Source organism: Strix aluco, chromosome 25 (genome assembly GCF_031877795.1).
Source record: "Strix aluco isolate bStrAlu1 chromosome 25, bStrAlu1.hap1, whole genome shotgun sequence".
NCBI classification, from domain to species: domain Eukaryota; kingdom Metazoa; phylum Chordata; class Aves; order Strigiformes; family Strigidae; genus Strix; species Strix aluco.
In genome coordinates this window covers 2,036,000-2,054,742 of record NC_133955.1, presented here as the reverse complement: position 1 = coordinate 2,054,742, position 18,743 = coordinate 2,036,000, and the positions used below count along the sequence as shown (strand labels likewise).

General features: G+C 43.5%; 1 protein-coding gene across 4 annotated transcripts; it reads right to left on the bottom strand.

The window, feature by feature from the left end:
• Positions 1-4,090: 4,090 nt before the first annotated feature.
• On the bottom strand, positions 4,091-18,510 carry LOC141934516 (tubulin alpha-1C chain-like). Of its 4 annotated transcripts, XM_074850019.1 has the most exons (6): positions 18,446-18,510; positions 15,446-15,557; positions 14,014-14,236; positions 10,825-10,973; positions 8,786-9,466; positions 8,145-8,539 (listed from the first exon to the last, which is right to left on the bottom strand). In XM_074850019.1, the coding sequence occupies exons 3-6, from the start codon at positions 14,132-14,134 to the stop codon at positions 8,246-8,248; spliced, it is 1,245 nt and encodes a 414-aa protein (XP_074706120.1). In that variant the 5' UTR covers positions 14,135-14,236; positions 15,446-15,557; positions 18,446-18,510; the 3' UTR covers positions 8,145-8,245. The 4 variants fall into 4 exon arrangements, with proteins under 4 accessions (XP_074706123.1, XP_074706121.1, XP_074706122.1 ...); XM_074850022.1 differs by lacking the exon at positions 15,446-15,557 and having other exon boundaries at positions 4,091-8,539; positions 18,446-18,508; XM_074850020.1 differs by lacking the exons at positions 15,446-15,557; positions 18,446-18,510 and adding an exon at positions 18,101-18,316 and having other exon boundaries at positions 4,091-8,539.
• Between the last annotated feature and the right edge of the window lie 233 nt (positions 18,511-18,743).

Sequence of the window (18,743 nt, the reverse complement as noted above, 5' to 3'; positions counted from 1 at the left end):
AAGGCAGCCTGATACAGAATCTGGTAGACAGCATGCAGGTTTAAAACCAGCTGGGGAGGCAGAAGGCATTCAAAGGGGAAAAGGATGTGATTAAACAATCTGGCAATGGCAAGAATTTAGGAGCTCTACAGTCAATAAACTACCAAAATAAACAGACATCAGGCCCTCAGAATGCACAGAGTTCTGAGGGATTTTTGCAAAGGAAGCCTGGCTTATTGCGTTCCTATCTGGAACCATTTGATGAAGATGATGTAAAAATTCCAAAGTCTCCAACAGAATTTAGAGCATCTTTTGCAAGGAAGTACAAGACTCAACAAGAAAAGCTTTCTAGTGACCACAAATACAACTGTAAGGATTGCTCTTGATCTGGCAGCACCTACAATTAGCAAAAAAAGGGTGTATCAGCACATAGGTGCTTTAGAGAAGTGTCTGCAATAAACACACATGAGCATTTAACACATCTAATCAAAAGTAAACAAGGTCTAAATCAATATGCAGTCAAGCTGCCCCACTCAGTCTCATCAGGCGAATCTAACACATGCAGACACACTTAGTAGACATTAAATACTTGTAGGCAGTGAAGATAATGAAGCCAGTGCACATATGCTGTAATAGACAAAGCTGGAACTTAAACACACTGTTGATATCTGCAACAGCAGTGAACAAGTAAAGAAACAGACACAGAATTTGAAAACAGAGAGAGGAAGATAAACACTAAACACAGCAAAAAGTAAAACAAGAAACAGAAGAGTACTTTGCATAGAACTGCCAGTAACTGTTGCCTGAATTATGAGGGAAGTCAGAGAAAAGGAAACCCTCCATTTCTGGGTGCCATATGTGCTTACTGCAAGACATTAACACCATTTTCAAAAGCATTTGTGGACAATGGCAGAAACTGTTCTATAATGTACTCTGAGACGTGACTGGGACACTTCCATACGTACATGCACATGCTTTTGCCTTCCACATAAACACTCCATATAAGTTGTGAAGAACAAAGGCAGAAACCATTTTGTCCCAGTCAGAGAGCAGTCGAGCCTGTGGTTTGACAGCAGCTGTAGCTGACCCATGTACCCCATGCTCCCCTGCTCCAGCACCCAGCTGATCCTACACTGAGCCATCTTAGTTCATGACAGCAAAAGAAAACTATGCCCTTCTTCCCACAAAAAGGGGTAAGTTTTTTTGCCAATTTAACACAAAACTTAGTGCCAGAGGCAGCGTAAGAGCAAAAACATGATTGCATGGGTGAGAAAAGAGGGAGGACTGGGATAGCAAAAGCCAGCAGTTAAGCTGGTTTAACTGCAGCTACAGACATAAAACTTAAAAGTAACTCTGCATGGGACACAGCCTTGACAACTTGTGCAGAATTGCACAAGATCAACTCCAGAACTGCTGGAAAATGATGCCAGGCTCAAAATGGTACATTAGCATCTCTTTGAAACAATGCATACCAGCAGCGTTCACCCAAGGCAGGTTCTGCAAACTGGATTTTGAAATAACTGAAAAGCCACAAAGATCTCTAGTCTCAGTGTAACCAACTGAAAAGTAGCTTTTGCAAGTGGTAGTGATGTAAGACTATGAAATGCATTTGACAGTTGTAGCCATAGAGCTCTAACAAAAGAAAAAGTAACATGAAGATGCTTAAGGCTTTGGCAGCCTTCTTGAACACTGCTTGGAATTTATCCCTAATTTGAAGCACTGCAACAAGCCACTCACAGCAGCTGTCTCAAAAAGGAACTTGAACTCTGGTGACCAGTAACCACATAGATGTCTTAGAGAAATTCACAGAAATGACACATTGAAACTGCAAGGTAAGAACAGATTCTCAGAAAGTCTGAGCCATTTTGGACAGAGGAATTTGTCCCCGTTCAAGCCTCTGGAAGTTAAATGCATAGTTCTGGACATGACATCTTCAGCCTTCAACAGGCACCTTGGAAATTCACTTAGAAATCTAACTTTGCCATCTAGAATGGACATTACCTTTTTTCCCCGCTAATCCCCTTGATACTGCAAAAGAGTCCTAAGTGCACCTAGTTCAAGACTATAGATAACTCAGGTATAATGTTTGGAAAAGTGACTCTTACCCACCAACCATAAGGCACATAGTTTGGGAGAGTTATGAACTGCCTAAGTATCTCCATCACTGATCTCTGTTCAATGAACTGCCCGAGCAGCAAAGCTGACTGATGTTTAAGTAGCAGTATGCAGATAGAGACCAGCAATAGCATCTCACCATTTCAGTCCTAAAATATTGAGAGATAAAAGAACTGCAGCTCTTTAGGAAGAGTTGCAAACAGGCCCTCAACGGTGTAATAGCAGTTAAACATCACCCATCACCTCCAGAAGGTAACAAAGCTGAAGTGGGAGAAATGCCAAACCAGTATTAATGCAACACATTTGGGACAGCCTTTCTGGAGCTCTGATCGGATCCATATGGACAGAAACTCAAGCCTGTAATGTTGTCTTGAAATTGTTTTTTCCAACTTCTCCATGGCCATCTGATCTCCAGTCCCAACCTTATAAAGTGAATTTAAATATTCCTACCTAGGATCAGGACTCCCTTCCCACTTCTCAAAACCCACAAAGGCAGGCTTAAACCCTTGATCTTCCCTCAGCCTCAAAAACTACTCACATTTGCAGCAGAAGTAACACAGTTACCATTGCACATATTGGGCCAAAATTGAGAGAACGCTCACACAAACACTTACTGGTGTGACAGGGGAAGCCTGGGGTAGATCTTAAAGCAGAACTGAGCTCATCCAGTGGGTTGAAGTACTTCATTTTAAAGGACTAAGATACTCTGAGAAAGAAAGGAAGTGCAATTCACTTAAGACTTCCCAAGTCTTCCTGCATTTCTAATGAGGTATTTGAAAAAAGCATTTCCTAAACATTTCTGGAATGTTTTCTAGACCCTCACACTTACAGTTATTGTTTTCTAGTAAACATTTGAAAAGAAGAATTTAACTTCGTGCCTCATTATTCCAAGCTCTTGACACATACCAGGAAAACCAAAACAATGCTGCAGAGAAACTGAAGCATGCTCTTGAAAGATAATGGGAAGGTTTACAACTCACTGAGGAAACAGGACAGTATCACAAGAGCTAAGAATATCTTTAAACAAGTTAACATGTTTTGTCACATGAAGCTGGCCATGGAAAGTTGGGTTTTCAGAAAGCCAATGGGCAGGCACATGGCATCAGAAAGCTGAAGAGACTGGTTAACTGACTCCATTCACTGAAAAGCACCACAGAAGGCACCACTCATGTGACTTACCCTTTTTTTTGTTTTTTATTTAGTCTCCTGGTATTTCTCAGCCTCTTGTCATTCAGCACCTACAATACCTTCAGAGCAATGCACTTTCTCCCACTTCATCACACTCTCATTCCTTCTCTCCATTAATAGCCAGTTGAGACTACAAATCTTTAATCCTCTTGCCCAACTTTAAGGAATCTGTAGATCAAAGTCTTTGCGCAGTCTGGAAGTTACATAGTTAGTCCTCCCTCTAGTTCAGACCAAGATAGAGGAAAGGGATTAATCATTATCACCTTGCCAATACACACAGAAAATCCTTGCAGCACTTCCAGTGGAGTTCTGCAATATGATGGAAAATTGTTCTTCAGCTCTTTACTGCTGAATTTGTTTATAAGTCCAGTCCTTTTTCAGAGTTCAAATAAAAACCCCATCTTTTCCTTTAAAGTAATTCCTTATAAACATGATGTAAGAACAGGTGAGATCAGGAGTCACCTAAATCCAGTATCTTACTCCTGACAGGAGCCTCAATTACACTCCCTCCGTACCTTCCCAACCTTTGGTAATTCGCAGTTGCTATACAAGATACAGTATCTCTACAGTTAGTACCCTGGCTGATTTTTCTTCCCAAACTTTTAAGGCTTGTAAAAAATGTGAATTCAAAGGTACAAACACATTGACAAAAAATCTGCAAAATAATTTGAATCTTAGGTTGTTACAATACTTCAGCAAGGAAAGGGAAAAAGCCATCCCATTACATTAAAATAGCTCTGCATTGTAAGTAGTGACAACTGCAGTTTTGCTTCTGTGAAGCATCTCCTACATAAAGAAAAACATGACCTTGTGCAAAACAGTTTTATTTGGCAGAAATACAGGCATTTAAAAACAGAAGAGAATGGCATGGGGTAGTACATTAGCAGCATTGTATTTCAGGTGTCACGATCTCCACTGTTACAATGTTCATGCAGACTTGACTGAAAAGTACAGAGCCAAGCACGGAATGACATCTTCCTTGCTTGTCTTAGAGAATTTGCCAGAGTGGAAGCAGTATGTCAACAGAAGGCCTAACAAGACCAAAGGCTTGGGACAAGGCAATTAAAAGCTCTATGCCCATTTACAGCAGCATATTGGCAAAGCAGTGATTGGGCACTGCTATTCCTGTGAAAATTTTGAGGAACTAGTACTAAAAGCTAAGGGAAGTCATTCTGAATGCCATGAGACATTGGTCTGACTCCTCACTATTACACTGTAGAGAAAGGAAGAAGGTAAAGCCAGACAATCTTTACTACCATGTCATATTATCCATTTTTTGAGATAATGCTTTGTATTTTCCTAAAACACTGCCAAAAGCCGTGTGTGTTCTCCACCAGAATAACAGAGTCACCCTATTGTTTCTTTACTTATTCACTTTGAATTAAAATCTCACTCACCAATTCTAACTCGAGAGCTATGCTCTCCTAAACAAGTTCATGCTTTTCAGCAACAGGCTGCTAGGGAAATGTTATTTGTCTGACAGGGTTCAAAGTATCTGAGGCACAAAAACCCTTTCTGAGTTTTATTTGAGAAAAATTTGCTCTGTAGGAAGGTGGCAGCATGTGCAGTTGCACACTTATGTTACCTATACTGTTCATAAAGATAAAAAGACAGATTTATCACACAACTACTGTGTCATGAGTACTATAGGAATTGGAAATGTACATATTGTATATAACATTAACACATTAAAAGGTATTTATATGGCTTATTCAGAGGGCAGAGTGGGTGGAAATCAGATTCTGCTGCACTGCATTCCCCTGGAACAGCACCATAACCATCTTAGAACAGATATTATAGATAAGATCAGCAATTTATAACAAAGTTCATACCAATCCACCATAGGCTCCAGCTCACTTCCTCCTCCTCCACTTAATGAGTCATAGAAGTTATTCTGTATCAGGTGATAGCTATTAATTGCCAATCTCATACTGGAGAAAGCTGTGTCACTACACAGGTAAAGATATATTTAGTTACCACGAGATAATACCTGCACTTCTGCCAGTGCAAATAGGCACATGACTTCTCAAAGCAGAAGTATGGGGATTTCTTACTAAAGAAAACAAGCATTTGAAGTTTAGAATTAAAGAAAGGCTTTCAGAGTGCAAAGAAAGCATTTTCTTTTAAACAACTGCTAATCTTAACCTCTGCAAGTTTCAGGTACTCACTCTTACACGCTAATTCAGTGTAGGCTCTCCTCTACATTTCAGGAAGCAGATGAACCACCCATTTGCTAATTCAACCATACAGCTAGTAATTATAACATGTTTAAAGATTTCTGCAGCTAGCTGAAGCAAGAGCAGTTTTAGCAGGATTTTCCTGCTGTAATTATCTTGGCTTCATATCTGAGAAAAACACTATCTTATCTTAGCTCAGCATGCAGATGCTGAGAGCTAACTGCCCACTAGCTAATGCAACAGTGTTTCTTAATACTAAAGAAAATTTGAGTATGATGTAGGCTGAGAATGTATAATGTACTTTCAGCATCAGCCCAATGGCTAACAAGTGACATAGCATCTCTTGTCAAACCTTCCACCAGCAGATGCTCATCATGTTTCAGCTTACCATCTTCTCAAAGTGGCATTACATGTTATTTTTAAAAATTAAAAGCATAATGCATCTCAAATCTAATGCCTACATTGAATGAGATTCCCTAGTCAGTCCAGGTTTTTCAAAGAGCTCAGCATTCAACATGCACAAGCCTTTTACGAGGATGCTGGAGTGCTGTGCCCTGCACAGACTCATCATTGTACATGCCCAGATAAAACACTGACACACTGCAAACCAATTCCCATCACATAAGCAGTGTCCTAAATAAGGGTAGTCCACATGTACAGAATGAAAGACAGTATCAGCAGGAAACAGAGCATGCCAGCCTCAAATGAGGTGAAGAATTCCAGGTAGAAGAGCCAAATCATTGCTAAAAGATCTCACTAAAGGCCAGTTCAGAAATTCTACACAGCCCCCAATACACATCACTTTTAAAGGAAATTCTGGTGCTGGCACTTGTGGCCACACAGCATCCTTTATGATCTGCTAGTAGTACAAGATTTCACACTGAAAATCTAGACACCTGCAAGGCATGACAGACCTTTGCATATTGCTCTTGTGGGCACTGCCATTACATTAAAAAATCTGAATCCGTGCACTGAAATGAAGTCAATCTGAATTGCAATGAGTGAGACTGTCTCTTGGGTTATGCCTAGCACATTTGCTTAATCATCCACTAAGTAGGAAAATAAGTTAGTCAACAGGACTTGAAATTCTCTACACTTATGCCTACCCTAGAACATAAAAACACAAGCTAATGCAAATGAGAAACTCACTGGAACTTCAGACATGCTCAGCTATGCTGAATGGCTGGCAGAGGTATGATTTACACAGACTCTGTATATTATGCCCAAGTCCATGGCTGAAAAGACAGTCTGAGGCACTCATCTAAGTTATAAAGCCTTAGGATTGTGTTCTCCCCATCTATACAAAATTGTTAACTTCCATCTCCAGTAAGTTAGATTAATTTCAAATCAGATTGACTAAACCCCAGTGGCTGCAAGAACACAAACACAGCAATGCAGGACAACAGGTTTTCAGCCCAAGCAAACTACTGGCCAGTCCTTGCAGTGCAGAGCAGACTATTCTGGTAATTAGCAGCAGCAGCCTGTTCATCTAAAAGTGATATCCCCGTCTAGAACAAGTACAGTTAAACCCAAGTCACTTAAAACTGAAGTTAGGGAAAAGTTCCCATTTTACAAGTTGATGTCAAATACTGCAGCATTACCTGAGTACTGTAGGTTTCCATACAAAAGGAAGTTGAGGCATTTTTCATACCACAGCTAAGACTCCTGCTAAACAGGTATGTGCATCTTCAACTAACACAGGCTTCAAGGCTTGGCCTGAATCACACTCTGCTATTAAATCAGAAGCAATATAAATAAGGTTGAAATAGGACAGGGAGGAATACTCCAGCTCAAATCTAGTCTTGGAGTCAGACTTTGGTATCTTATAATCACATTCAGTATTCCGTCATCACCTTAACATATTTGACTATTCCACCTTTGCTACTTCCGTGGGAGATTCCTCAGTCCCCTTCAAGACAGCCAGAAACAGTCAGGTTATTTGGTTTGTGGATCACTGCCCCATGTCCCCAGGCCCCCACTCAGACCATGTAGATGATTTTAGGCAGAGGCTGGCCACATCTGAAGCTAACCTGATTAGCCAAATCCTGTCCTGTTACATCAGCTTACACAGAAGGCAGAAGAATGGTAATTTTCATATCTGAACCCATGGACTAAATACTTCTTGCTCCAGACAGCTTTAAGCAAAAGGAAAACTCCACGGAACACTGGCAGTCAGGGACTGCAGTTCCTTTTGTGGGAGGACAAAGCAACTCCAGGGCAACAACCACCCAGGTTCTTGCAGAAGTGGCAGGTTCCTCATGCTATGGTACACCCTTTCTGGACATCTCTTCCCCTTCCAGGTTACTGCATCTCAAAGTTACCAGCCCATGCAAAGTCTAAGTATAGGAGAAAACCAACTCAAAAAGCCTTTGGTTTTAAGGGTGTTGCATCTTTTCTTAAGGGTGATACAAGATTAGTGCTCCTGTTGCCTCTTGTGACACCAGCTTTAGAGCTTTGAAAAAATGTAGCTATTAACCTTCCAGCAAAAGCTCAAGCATTCCAGACTTGTATTCCGGGGGAAAATATGCACTATTAGTTCTTCAAATAGCAATACCTTAAGGACAAGAACTCATCTAACTATAGCATGGTTATTTTATTCAGCTACCTTTCTCAAAGAAATTCCATCTCCTCGACTACTGACTACTTGCACATAGTTAATGCACATAGTGTTTAGACACTACCAAATGTCTTGATTAAAGTAGTTTATTCTGATTATTTAACATGATTTACACCGCTACTGAAGAGGCAGTAAAATGGCAAAGACTTGCAATTCACTTCTGTTGCATTTAATATTCTTCACCTTCATCTTCTCCATCCATCGAGTCTGTGCCCACTTCTTCATAATCTTTCTCAAGTGCAGCCAAATCTTCCCGAGCCTCTGAGAACTCCCCCTCCTCCATCCCTTCTCCAACATACCAGTGAACAAAGGCACGTTTGGCATACATCAGATCAAACTTGTGGTCTAGGCGAGCCCAAGCCTCGGCAATGGCTGTAGTGTTGCTCAGCATGCACACTGCCCGCTGGACTTTGGCGAGGTCACCACCAGGGACCACTGTTGGTGGCTGGTAATTGATGCCAACCTACATGAAAACCAGAAGAGACCATGAGTTTCTTTGTAGCATTTGACAGTGACTATAATCAAAGAAGTCAGACAGCAGTCAAACAAAATGTTTCACTCTCAAAAAAACAGCTCTGTATAAGGACCTAAGTTTCCATGTCTCAAAATACAGATCAGGTACCTACACGACTCTTAGTGAGAAAATATACTTTGTAAGCCCATGACAGTGAATGAGAAGTCTAAAAAAATCATGATGTAAGAGACTTGCCTTAAAACCAGTTGGGCACCAGTCCACAAACTGGATTGTGCGCTTGGTTTTGATAGCAGCAATAGCAGCGTTGACATCCTTGGGGACAACGTCCCCACGATACAGCATACAACAGGCCATGTACTTCCCATGGCGAGGGTCACACTTCACCATCTGATTGGATGGCTCAAAGCAAGCGTTGGTTATCTCGGACACAGAGAGCTGCTCGTGATAGGCTTTCTCTGCTGAAATAATTGGGGAATATGTTACCAATGGGAAGTGGATACGAGGGTAAGGCACCAAGTTAGTTTGAAATTCAGTAAGATCCACGTTTAAGGCACCATCGAATCTGAGGGAAGCAGTAATGGAAGAGACTATCTGACCAATGAGGCGATTGAGATTGGTGTAGGTCGGGCGTTCAATGTCCAGATTCCTACGGCAAATGTCATAGATGGCCTCATTGTCAACCATAAAGGCACAGTCGGAATGCTCCAGAGTGGTGTGGGTAGTCAGGATGGAGTTGTATGGTTCAACAACAGCTGTTGAGACCTGTGGTGCAGGGTAGATGGCAAATTCCAATTTTGATTTTTTCCCATAGTCAACTGACAGGCGTTCCATCAGCAGAGAAGTAAAACCTGAGCCAGTGCCTCCCCCAAAACTGTGGAAAATCAGGAAACCCTGCAAGCCAGTGCATTGGTCAGACTGAAAGAGAAAATAGATGTGTTAAAGCAATTGTGTAGACATTAAGAAACCAAAACAAGCTCAAGACAGACAACTCTGAATTCTGACACATACCAACTGTTCAAGCTTCAGGGAAGTAATAATGAATTTGATTCATCCACTGATAATCAAGGAGGTGCCCCATAAAACCACTGTATTCTTGACTATTTTAAGCCCCCTTAACATGCTGGAGGGTGACCTCTCCACTTCAGATTACTACCTCAAAACCTCCCCTACTCCCAATTCTCAGGCCAAGGTCATTAACAATCACCAAGAAAAGCAATACCACTGGGAGAACGACAGACCATCTCTCCCTTACACTGATTTAACATTCTCTACCTGCACAAAAATGGAGCAGTCCCCTGTCCCAGAACTACTGCTATAATCCTGTAAGAGTGGCAAGCATGTAACTCAGTTCAGGGAAGTGAGCTGTCAAAGTATATTACATTGCCATTCCAGTTTAGTCTGATCAGATGAAGAAACTAGACTGCCTTATCCTCAGGAAGATACTTAGCTTGGTTCCCAGGACTGACAGGGACTTCCAACAGCTTGTAAGAAGAAATTACAACCATGTTTTTCAGGTCACAGCACTGCCTGCTGCAAACTTAGCTTTAGAGATGGTGGCACCCAAGTGTTGAGAATAATACCAGTTTTGGTCTGCAAAAGGTGTACCTCCCAGTAAGACTCATTTCGCATTCCATATTGAAGCACCAGAGGTATACTCTGGGTTTTTTGTGCAATGAGAATTCCTTACCTTTGCAACACAGATTCAGTAAAGTACATGTTTAGCAGCCCTAAAAAGGGAACTCTAACCTTCTAAGCTGATATCTTCGTATATTTGCCACATGATCAAAGTACTGGGGAGCCCAAGACATCCCAACTTACTGATTAATTCTTTTTCTACTGTTACTACCATCAAATTAATTCAGCAATTAAACCAGCAAGAAACGCAAACAAAAGTCTAAACCACAGAAGCAAACACTCCTATTTAAACTTCCTTGCAAGAGCCCCAGCCAGAGACTAATCTTCTTCCAGCAGGAACTACACAAGTCATAATTCTCAGTCCTGGCTTTCTGAAGTTGAACATGAAACTATAAAGTTTTGGGTGTCTTATCAGCATTTTAGGCCACTTGAAAGTCATATCTGACAGGAATAATCCAACCGTTCTCAGCTGGCTAAGAATAAAAACAGATGCAGACCTAAGACCACAGATTCTCCCACCATGGAATAAATTAAAGCACAATTTCTACATCTATGTATTTTTGATAACCCAATTTCCAAATCCTATACAACAGGATAAAGAAAGATGTTTAAGAGCCTTCAGTGAAGAAAAGTCTTACCAGTTTCCTGATACGCTCTAGAACTAGATCAATTATCTCTTTCCCAACTGTGTAATGACCTCGAGCATAGTTATTTGCAGCATCTTCTTTACCAGATATCAGTTGTTCAGGATGAAAGAGTTGCCTGTATGTCCCATTCCTAACTTCATCTAGGGAGACAAGATGAATATTATTTAAGTTAATCTTCTATGTAGACCAGGTTTTTCAAGTTTCTGAGGGTGTCCAGAATAAGGTACCTAAACCCTTAGAGATAAAAAGCAGCTTGGTTTCTACCTATCAGTAGGTGACAATACTTAATACAGTCTAAGCATTGAATACCTAAGAAAAAAAATGAAGTTACTGCTTAAGGAACTGTCTCATTTTACACATAAGTTTAAATTTTTGACCTGCCAGAGCAATTTAAAACTGGACTGTAGCAGCAGAACCATTCTTCCACAGTTTAAGACAACTTAAGGCCCACTTTGCAGATCAGCATCTGAAATACTGCTTTTCCCCCTTATTTTCCAAGCCCTCCAGGATGTTGCCTTACTGCTTCTGCAGCTGTGGGCAGCCAGAGCGTACAGTGCTTGCTTGTCCCCTCCTTTCCCTTATTTGTACTTTATGCCAAGGGTAGAGAAAAATGTTCAAAAGGAACAGGAGATGCTCTGGTAGAGCTATTCAGTTATCCAAATACCAAGCTGTAAGCTCCAGCACAAATGGCTGTTGTATAGAAACCATGCAAATGAACACACAGCATCCCCCACCAGTTACAGATTTGAAGAATGATTTAGAATTATGATTACCACTAGTTATCAGAAACACACACTTACATCTAGCAGGCTAAAGCTCTGTCCTACCACAAAGGTACCAAGACACTCAGCATAGCTTTGTCTCTGGCTTAGCTCAAGCCATTCTTGAGTTGTATGCTAATGTAGTATTGCATCCTTTAATTAAAATCAGGTGGAAAGCAAAGAGCTTTATTAACTACAGATGAAGTTGCCTGTTTGCATATATTCTTTTTAATCTGAAAAAGAGCGAGCAAGACAAAGATAAGTAGATTTCAAGATTTAAAAATACAGTTACTATTTGAACCAATTTAGACCAACCAGCTACCACTGCAGTTTGCAATCCAATACTCTAAAGTATTTCCAAGCTGCACCAAAATAAAAACAATTTTGAGAAGTCTACCATTCAAAATACATATATTTCAAGGACCTTCTGCATTACCACTCCAAGTTATAAAGGAAAAATATGAGTAAAGGGAAGAATGTAGGACCTGAAGGTAGCTGGTAGGGACAACAGGAGTCAAGATGGTTCTGGGGAAGTAACAACTCTTGAAGAGTTAAGAGGGTCAGTCATTGGGCTATGAAAATGTGCTGGAATAAAGAATTTGGAGTTTAGGGGTCAGCTAAACCAAGCTTTCCCCAGTTTCATGTTTTTAAGTCTACCTGGGGTAGATTTTTCAAGACACTTCTGTTGAATCCCCAGCCATGTTACTGCCCCTTTTCTTGGTGGAAAGTTTGATGGTATTTTACCACCGCATCCAGAGCTGGTGCACATGTACAGCAGTCCTGCTGCTTTCACTAAGAGCAGCACTGATCTGGAAGCTCCAGAAATCCCTGGTGTACACACGTGGCAGCTACAGAGCTGCTGCATGCACAATAGATGCTTTTTTCCTAAACACAGTGCAGAGGGACATGCTGCATGAATGGGAAGAACCATGCTAGCCGCACCCAGGAAAATGGATCAATAATTTTCAAATAAGCAGGGCAGGAATAAAGATTTGTCCCCAGAAAGGCATATGAGGTAATCTTTAACAAAAAGCCCTAACTTTAGTATTACCAAGTATTTCATAAGACAGCCTTTTCCCATCTCCCTGTACTGCACTTGCATCATTAACAAGTGCTGGAACACTATCTTTTACCATTTGTCCCAAGACTCACAAGCTACTCGCCCCCAGAGGCAAGGTGAGAGCTTTGCCACCTGCTCTCCCTCACCTCATTTCTCAGTCTTTTCTGGTTGCTTAGAGCCACCACCTGGCCAGCAACAGAGGAAGCAACAGGGCTCAAGAAAACAGAAAATCAGACCTGCAACAACGCCTGGGAATATCAGTGTATGGCCAAGGGTGCTTTGGCTCATTTCAAAGTTATCAGTCCAGCACTCCCACCCTTGACCTGCCCAACAGCCTTCTGCTCTCCTGCAAAAGTTCATTCTACTGTATTAGCCACAGAAGGTGCTTTGGGGCATTACAATGAAGGTAAGTTAGAGACCCACGGTTTGAGTATATCACAGTAGCCTAAGACTACTCTCTCATCTGCCCTTCCCAACACTAAGTATTGCAGAAAGATAAACAACACCTGCGCAAGCACAGGCAACACAGACAACACAGACCTATGAGAGCCCCAAATCACTACTTAAGGCAAGACAGCCACAGAACCAGCAAAATTACTTCAGGCACACACATCACAGTAAGAACAAGATTCATGACTCAGGAACAAGGGTCTTGTGAAACTGGGGAGCTCACACTGAGCTGGCAGTGTAGCTTATGCCACAGAATGTGGGATTGGTCAGTGGCTGATGCATGGGATCCCATCTGAACACTAAGAGCCAGTGTTGCCAGAGCTTGGGATTAGAGCTGATTTTCAGGATGAGCGGATTGTTACTCAAAGATAAGGCTGCAGGAAGTTAAAGTGCATGTTTGGAAGTCCCTTAATTTAGGCTAGCAACTGAGACTCTTTTCTGCAAGCCCTATTCAAGCTACAAAGACTAGAAGATTGTTTTGGGAAAACACAGGAATCATTCCAATGTACAAAAAGAAGTCTGCTTAATGATGAGTATCACATCTTTTTAAAAGGTTCCTATTGACTGCTGTACACATTATGCCATATTGTTTCAAGAGGTTATAACTAGTTCCTTGCATAGCAAAAGCATGAGGCATATTCAGAAAACCCATTTAATTCCACAGGCTGGCAGAAGGTAATATTTAAATTCTTCAGAGCTCCAGAGTGCACATTTGCCAGTCTCAATGAATGTAAAGCCAAGTATTTTCCATCACTAGGAAGATGTAGGCAAGCTTTATGTAGTAAAAATTTAAAGCCCCAAAGCATTTTTCAGGCCTAGAGAAATGGATCTCTTAGTCAATAAAATGTGTAAGTTAAAAATCAAATCCTACAGCATTTTCTACAGTTCCTTGCACAGGTCACTATTTACCTATTACTGCTGGTTCAAGGTCCACAAACACAGCCCGAGGGACATGTTTGCCTGCACCGGTCTCACTGAAGAACGTGTTAAAGGAATCATCACCTCCACCGATGGTTTTATCGCTCGGCATGGTACCGTTGGGCTGGATGCCATGCTCCAGGCAGTAGAGCTCCCAGCAGGCATTGCCGATCTGCACACCAGCTTGACCAACATGGACTGAGATACACTCACGCTGTGTGGAGGAAAAAAAGATTGGATCACTCAGCAGAAACAGCAGTTTCCTTGTTTAGAAAACATTCAGCACACACAGCTTGAACTCCCATACTGCAAAGCTATTAAAACATTGGCCTTATTGTCCGGGTGTTAGGGGCATTTGGCACAAAATACAACAGAACACAAAAGCTTCTTTCAGTCATCATCTACCTCCACCTAGAAAGACCCTTTTAGACATTGCCATTTTTATGGACTCATTCCTCCTCGTTGTTCCTATCATCAGACAGGAAGAGTTTGATCAACTCTTCCAAATCCTTCAGCCAACTTCTCTCTTCATAACAAACACTGAATATTTAGAAAAACTGATCATTATGCCTGTCACTGGCCTAAGAGTCCAGAAAAACTTCACCCCCAGAACTCCAGCCACCAGAGGGAGCAAAACCTTCTACATGATCTAGGGTCATTTTGTTTAATATACATCAAATCAGCAAAAAATATTCTCCTGATCACTTTAGGGTACTTTGCCATTCTGTAAGAAAGTCTTTGCCTAATGAAACCCTTCATATCACTTCATAAATATGAAACATCAGACCTCACATCACACTGCTGGAAAATACTAAACTCCTTAACACTACGCAAAGCTACCTCATTTAAGCTATGCAGAAAATATTTCATGTCAGCAAAAGGATCTATCCATATCATTTTATAAAATCCCAAGTTGCCTTTGATGTCCATAGCATAAACCCAGCTTCCTTAATATTTCAGCATGGGGTTTTCAATATTAAAAGCCAAACCACAATGGAACCATCTCCAAACTCCTGGTCCATCTGTGGCTTTTTATATTTACCTTCTGGTTTTGAGTGACAGTTAAACACACCCTAGAAGAGCCTGCATAGAGGACAGCTTCAAGTAAGTCACATTTAACTATGTTCAGACCCTATGATTGGATGACAGAATTTGTCCCCTGAAATTCCAGGATAAGCAGGACCTGGAACTGCCTAGTCCACACCAGTAGTCAATACAGGAGAAGAGAAGCACAGTCCTTTCAGTTTCCTTGGAAACCCCAAGAAATTAAGATCTGTGTTTGCCAAAAAACCCATCACCTGTTCTCAACCACAGCACTGAACAGCTGAGAACTGTTGTTTTTCAGCTCCCCGTCCACCCAAGCTGTGTATTCAGATATACAGCTTCCAGAAGAGCAATCCACAGCCTCGGCAACCAGCCTTACCCAAAGCTGCTGCCACACGACTCCTCTCCAAGGCCATTACTCCATCACTCCCCAGGCTGAAGCACTGGGCTTGGCAAAGTACTGCAAGAGCAGAGGACAGCCAACCTGCACACTGCAAAAAGGGCAACAGGAAAAGCAGCTTCAGCACTGAGAAAACAGGCCATGGCAATGAAAATTAGGCCACATCATCCTTTCAGGAAAGCAGGAGGACAGCCTGCAAGTCTACAGTGAAAGAACAGAAAGATACCACCACTTCAGTCTGGATCCTCACCTGCAGTGAGGTCATATCAGTGACCCCAGCTTTGTCAGTGAAGCTCCTCAGCAGCTGGGGGAGGTCACTGGAAGGAAGTGTGGAGGGACCAGCATGCCCAAGCAAGGTGAATGCGTGGAAGACACCAGACTATGAGCTTTCCAGCATCAGATGAACTAGCACCACTACTTCAAACTACATAAAGCAACAACAATCATTCATGTTCCAAAGAGAAAATGTAAGTCTTTGAAAGCACAACCTGGGCAACACAGCCATAGACCAGGTCCTACAGGTGCCACGTGAAAAGCTTGGCTTGTTTACTTTGACAAAGTACAAAGTTCAGCACTTGGGGCAGAGTAACTCCCTGCATCAGTACAAAGACAACATTAACTGAAAAGCAACCCTGCTGAAAAGATCCTGGGGTTACCACAGAAACCATCCTGAATGTTCAACAGGGCATTCCCATCCTCAATAAGGCAAACAATCTGCCTGGCTACAAAAGGAGACACATGGCCAGCACACCAAGAAGCCTTCCCTCTGCTCTGCAGGAGGGTTCAGGTCAGATGTTAGGAAGATGGGGAAGATTCAGGCTGGGTGTTAGGAAAACCTTCCCCAGCAAAGCAGCGCAGCCCTGGAACAGGTCACCAGAGAGGTAAGGGATCTTCATCCTTGGAGGTTTGCAAAACTTGGCAAGACAAAGTCACAAAAACCTGGCCTGGTGCTACTGTTAGCCCTGCTTTGAGAGCTCTTTCCACTGCTTTCCTGCAACTCTATCAAGTACTTTTAAGTAGTAGGTGGCTATTTAATGAAACAAATCTTTGTTAGACACCAAGAGACTGCCTATTTTGCTCTGTGTAGCCTTTTCACAGCAGCAGAAGTCTTACAGTACTAAGAAGACTAACTAAAGAACAGAACAAGATCTGAGCCTTGAAAGCATAATCTCAAAGTTATAAAGACAGGCAAGAGACAACTGTCACACTCATTACAATTCTGGGCCTTTACACATCAATGATGGAAGTTCCATAATTAGTAAGGTTTAAATATGTACTAAGACAGTACTGTTAAGTGCTGTATTCAAGCCACAAGTCAGGACACAGAACCCTTAAGTAACACTAAATGCTCTCCCCCACTTACATACCTTATTTTCAAGCACAGAACCAGTTTCAGTGAAAACTCCCAGAGAATTTTCCCGGCCCAGTCTGAACCTCTCCAGCCTCCATTACCCATTTCCTTTTGCTACATGATGTGCTCCAGCTTAAGAGCACTGACTTGTCCTCTGTAACTGCCCTTTCACTAGCTGTAGACAGCTACTAGTTAGCCCCTTGCTGTACTCTCTGCCAGGCTGAAGCAGCTCAGCTGCCTCCACAACCACACTGTGTGGATCATGCTCTAGCTCCCTTGTACTCTCCAGCACAGTATTTAAGGTACAGCTTCATCTGTGCAAAGCTGATAGAAAGCCAAGTTTCCTGAGAATGGCTGTACCAGCTCAGACCAAATGCAACAACATACCATATGAGGAACATGGTTTCCCTAGGATGAAACTCAAAGAAACCTCTGCAGAGGTGAGGGACTGCATTCACACTCTTGATTTGACTTAATTTAAAACAATGTGACTATAAACAGCCCCCATATAAGGTAAGAACAAAGTAAGGACATCAATATTCTCCTAACTTCTAACCATTTTCAGTTCAACAAATATTTTCTATGCATTCACAACCCTACAGAAGCAGTCTGCTACATTTAAATTCATGTAACCTTCTGACATCCAGTCTCTTTTCAAAGAGAGATCTACAGGACAAATGCCCACATGGAGGAAGACCTCATGATTGTCCTAGAGGTTCCAATTGACAGCTTACACTTGTGCTGCACAGCTCAACAGCTGAACTCTGTTCTCTTGATGATGTCCCAGCCCTTTATCATACCTTTCAGATATGCCTTCAAGGCTGACTCCCATCATACAAGGTCATTCCACCGCAGCTTTATTACCCAGCCAGTCTCACAAAGTCCTTCAGGAAATCTCCACCATTAGCCCATTCCCTGACCCAAACCACCTCACACCACAGCTGGCACCTGACTCTGGCAGGGACAAGGACCAGGAGAGCAGCAGCAAGCTGCACCTCTACAAACACCCAGTGCGATGGCCTCCGCTGCCACTCCAGGTCCCACACACCCCAAGGAGATCCCCCCATTTTTATATTCAACATGTACCTGTAAGAGCACCCCAGCAGCTCACACACACACACACACCCCCCACGCCCCCTCGCCGCGGTGCGCGGGCTGGACAACCCGCCACGTCCCGCTCCGGGGGACCAAGGCACAGGGACTGACTGCGCCCAGGACGGAGAGGCCGCCCCAGGCCCGGGCCGCGGCTCCTCGCTGCTACGGAGGGCCCGGGCCGGAGTCACCTCTGAGGGAGCCGCCACCTCTGAGCCGGCCGAGGGCTGAGGGTCCCGCCGCCACCGGGCAGGGCCGCCATGTTCTCGGAGGAGCCGCCACCATTTTGGGACGAGGCCGCGCGGCGGGACGCGGCACCGCAAAGGCTCGCCGGGACGGCGCGGCTCGGGACCCGCCGGCGACCACAGCCCGGCGCAGGGCCCGCCCGGCCGCCTCTCCTCCCTCGCCGCGGGCTCAGCGGGCCGGGGCGGACCCGCGCCTGCCGCCGCGGACGGGCGGGGCCGCCCCGCCCCCCCTGCACCGCCCCGGCGTGCGGAGCGGCACCGGGACCCCCCTCCCCCGGCCACCCCGCTCACCATGGCTCGGGCCGGCGGCGGGCAGCGCTGGGAGCAGCAGACGCGCAACGGGTCTGGACAGCACCTCGAAAGCAGCCGCCCTTCCCGGGCACACTTTATATAGGGAGGGGGCGGGGCGGTTGGCTCCCCGCGCCTTGCTCATTGGCTATGCCTCTCTCGGAGGCGTAACTTCCTCGCAGCGCTATTGGGTGTCTCCGCGTCAAGATCGTCCGCTCTTCCAATCGGAGACGGGCGGCGGCCGCGTGGAATGCGCCCGGCTGTGCGCCATTGGGTCGCGGATATGAATTTCACCTTCCTG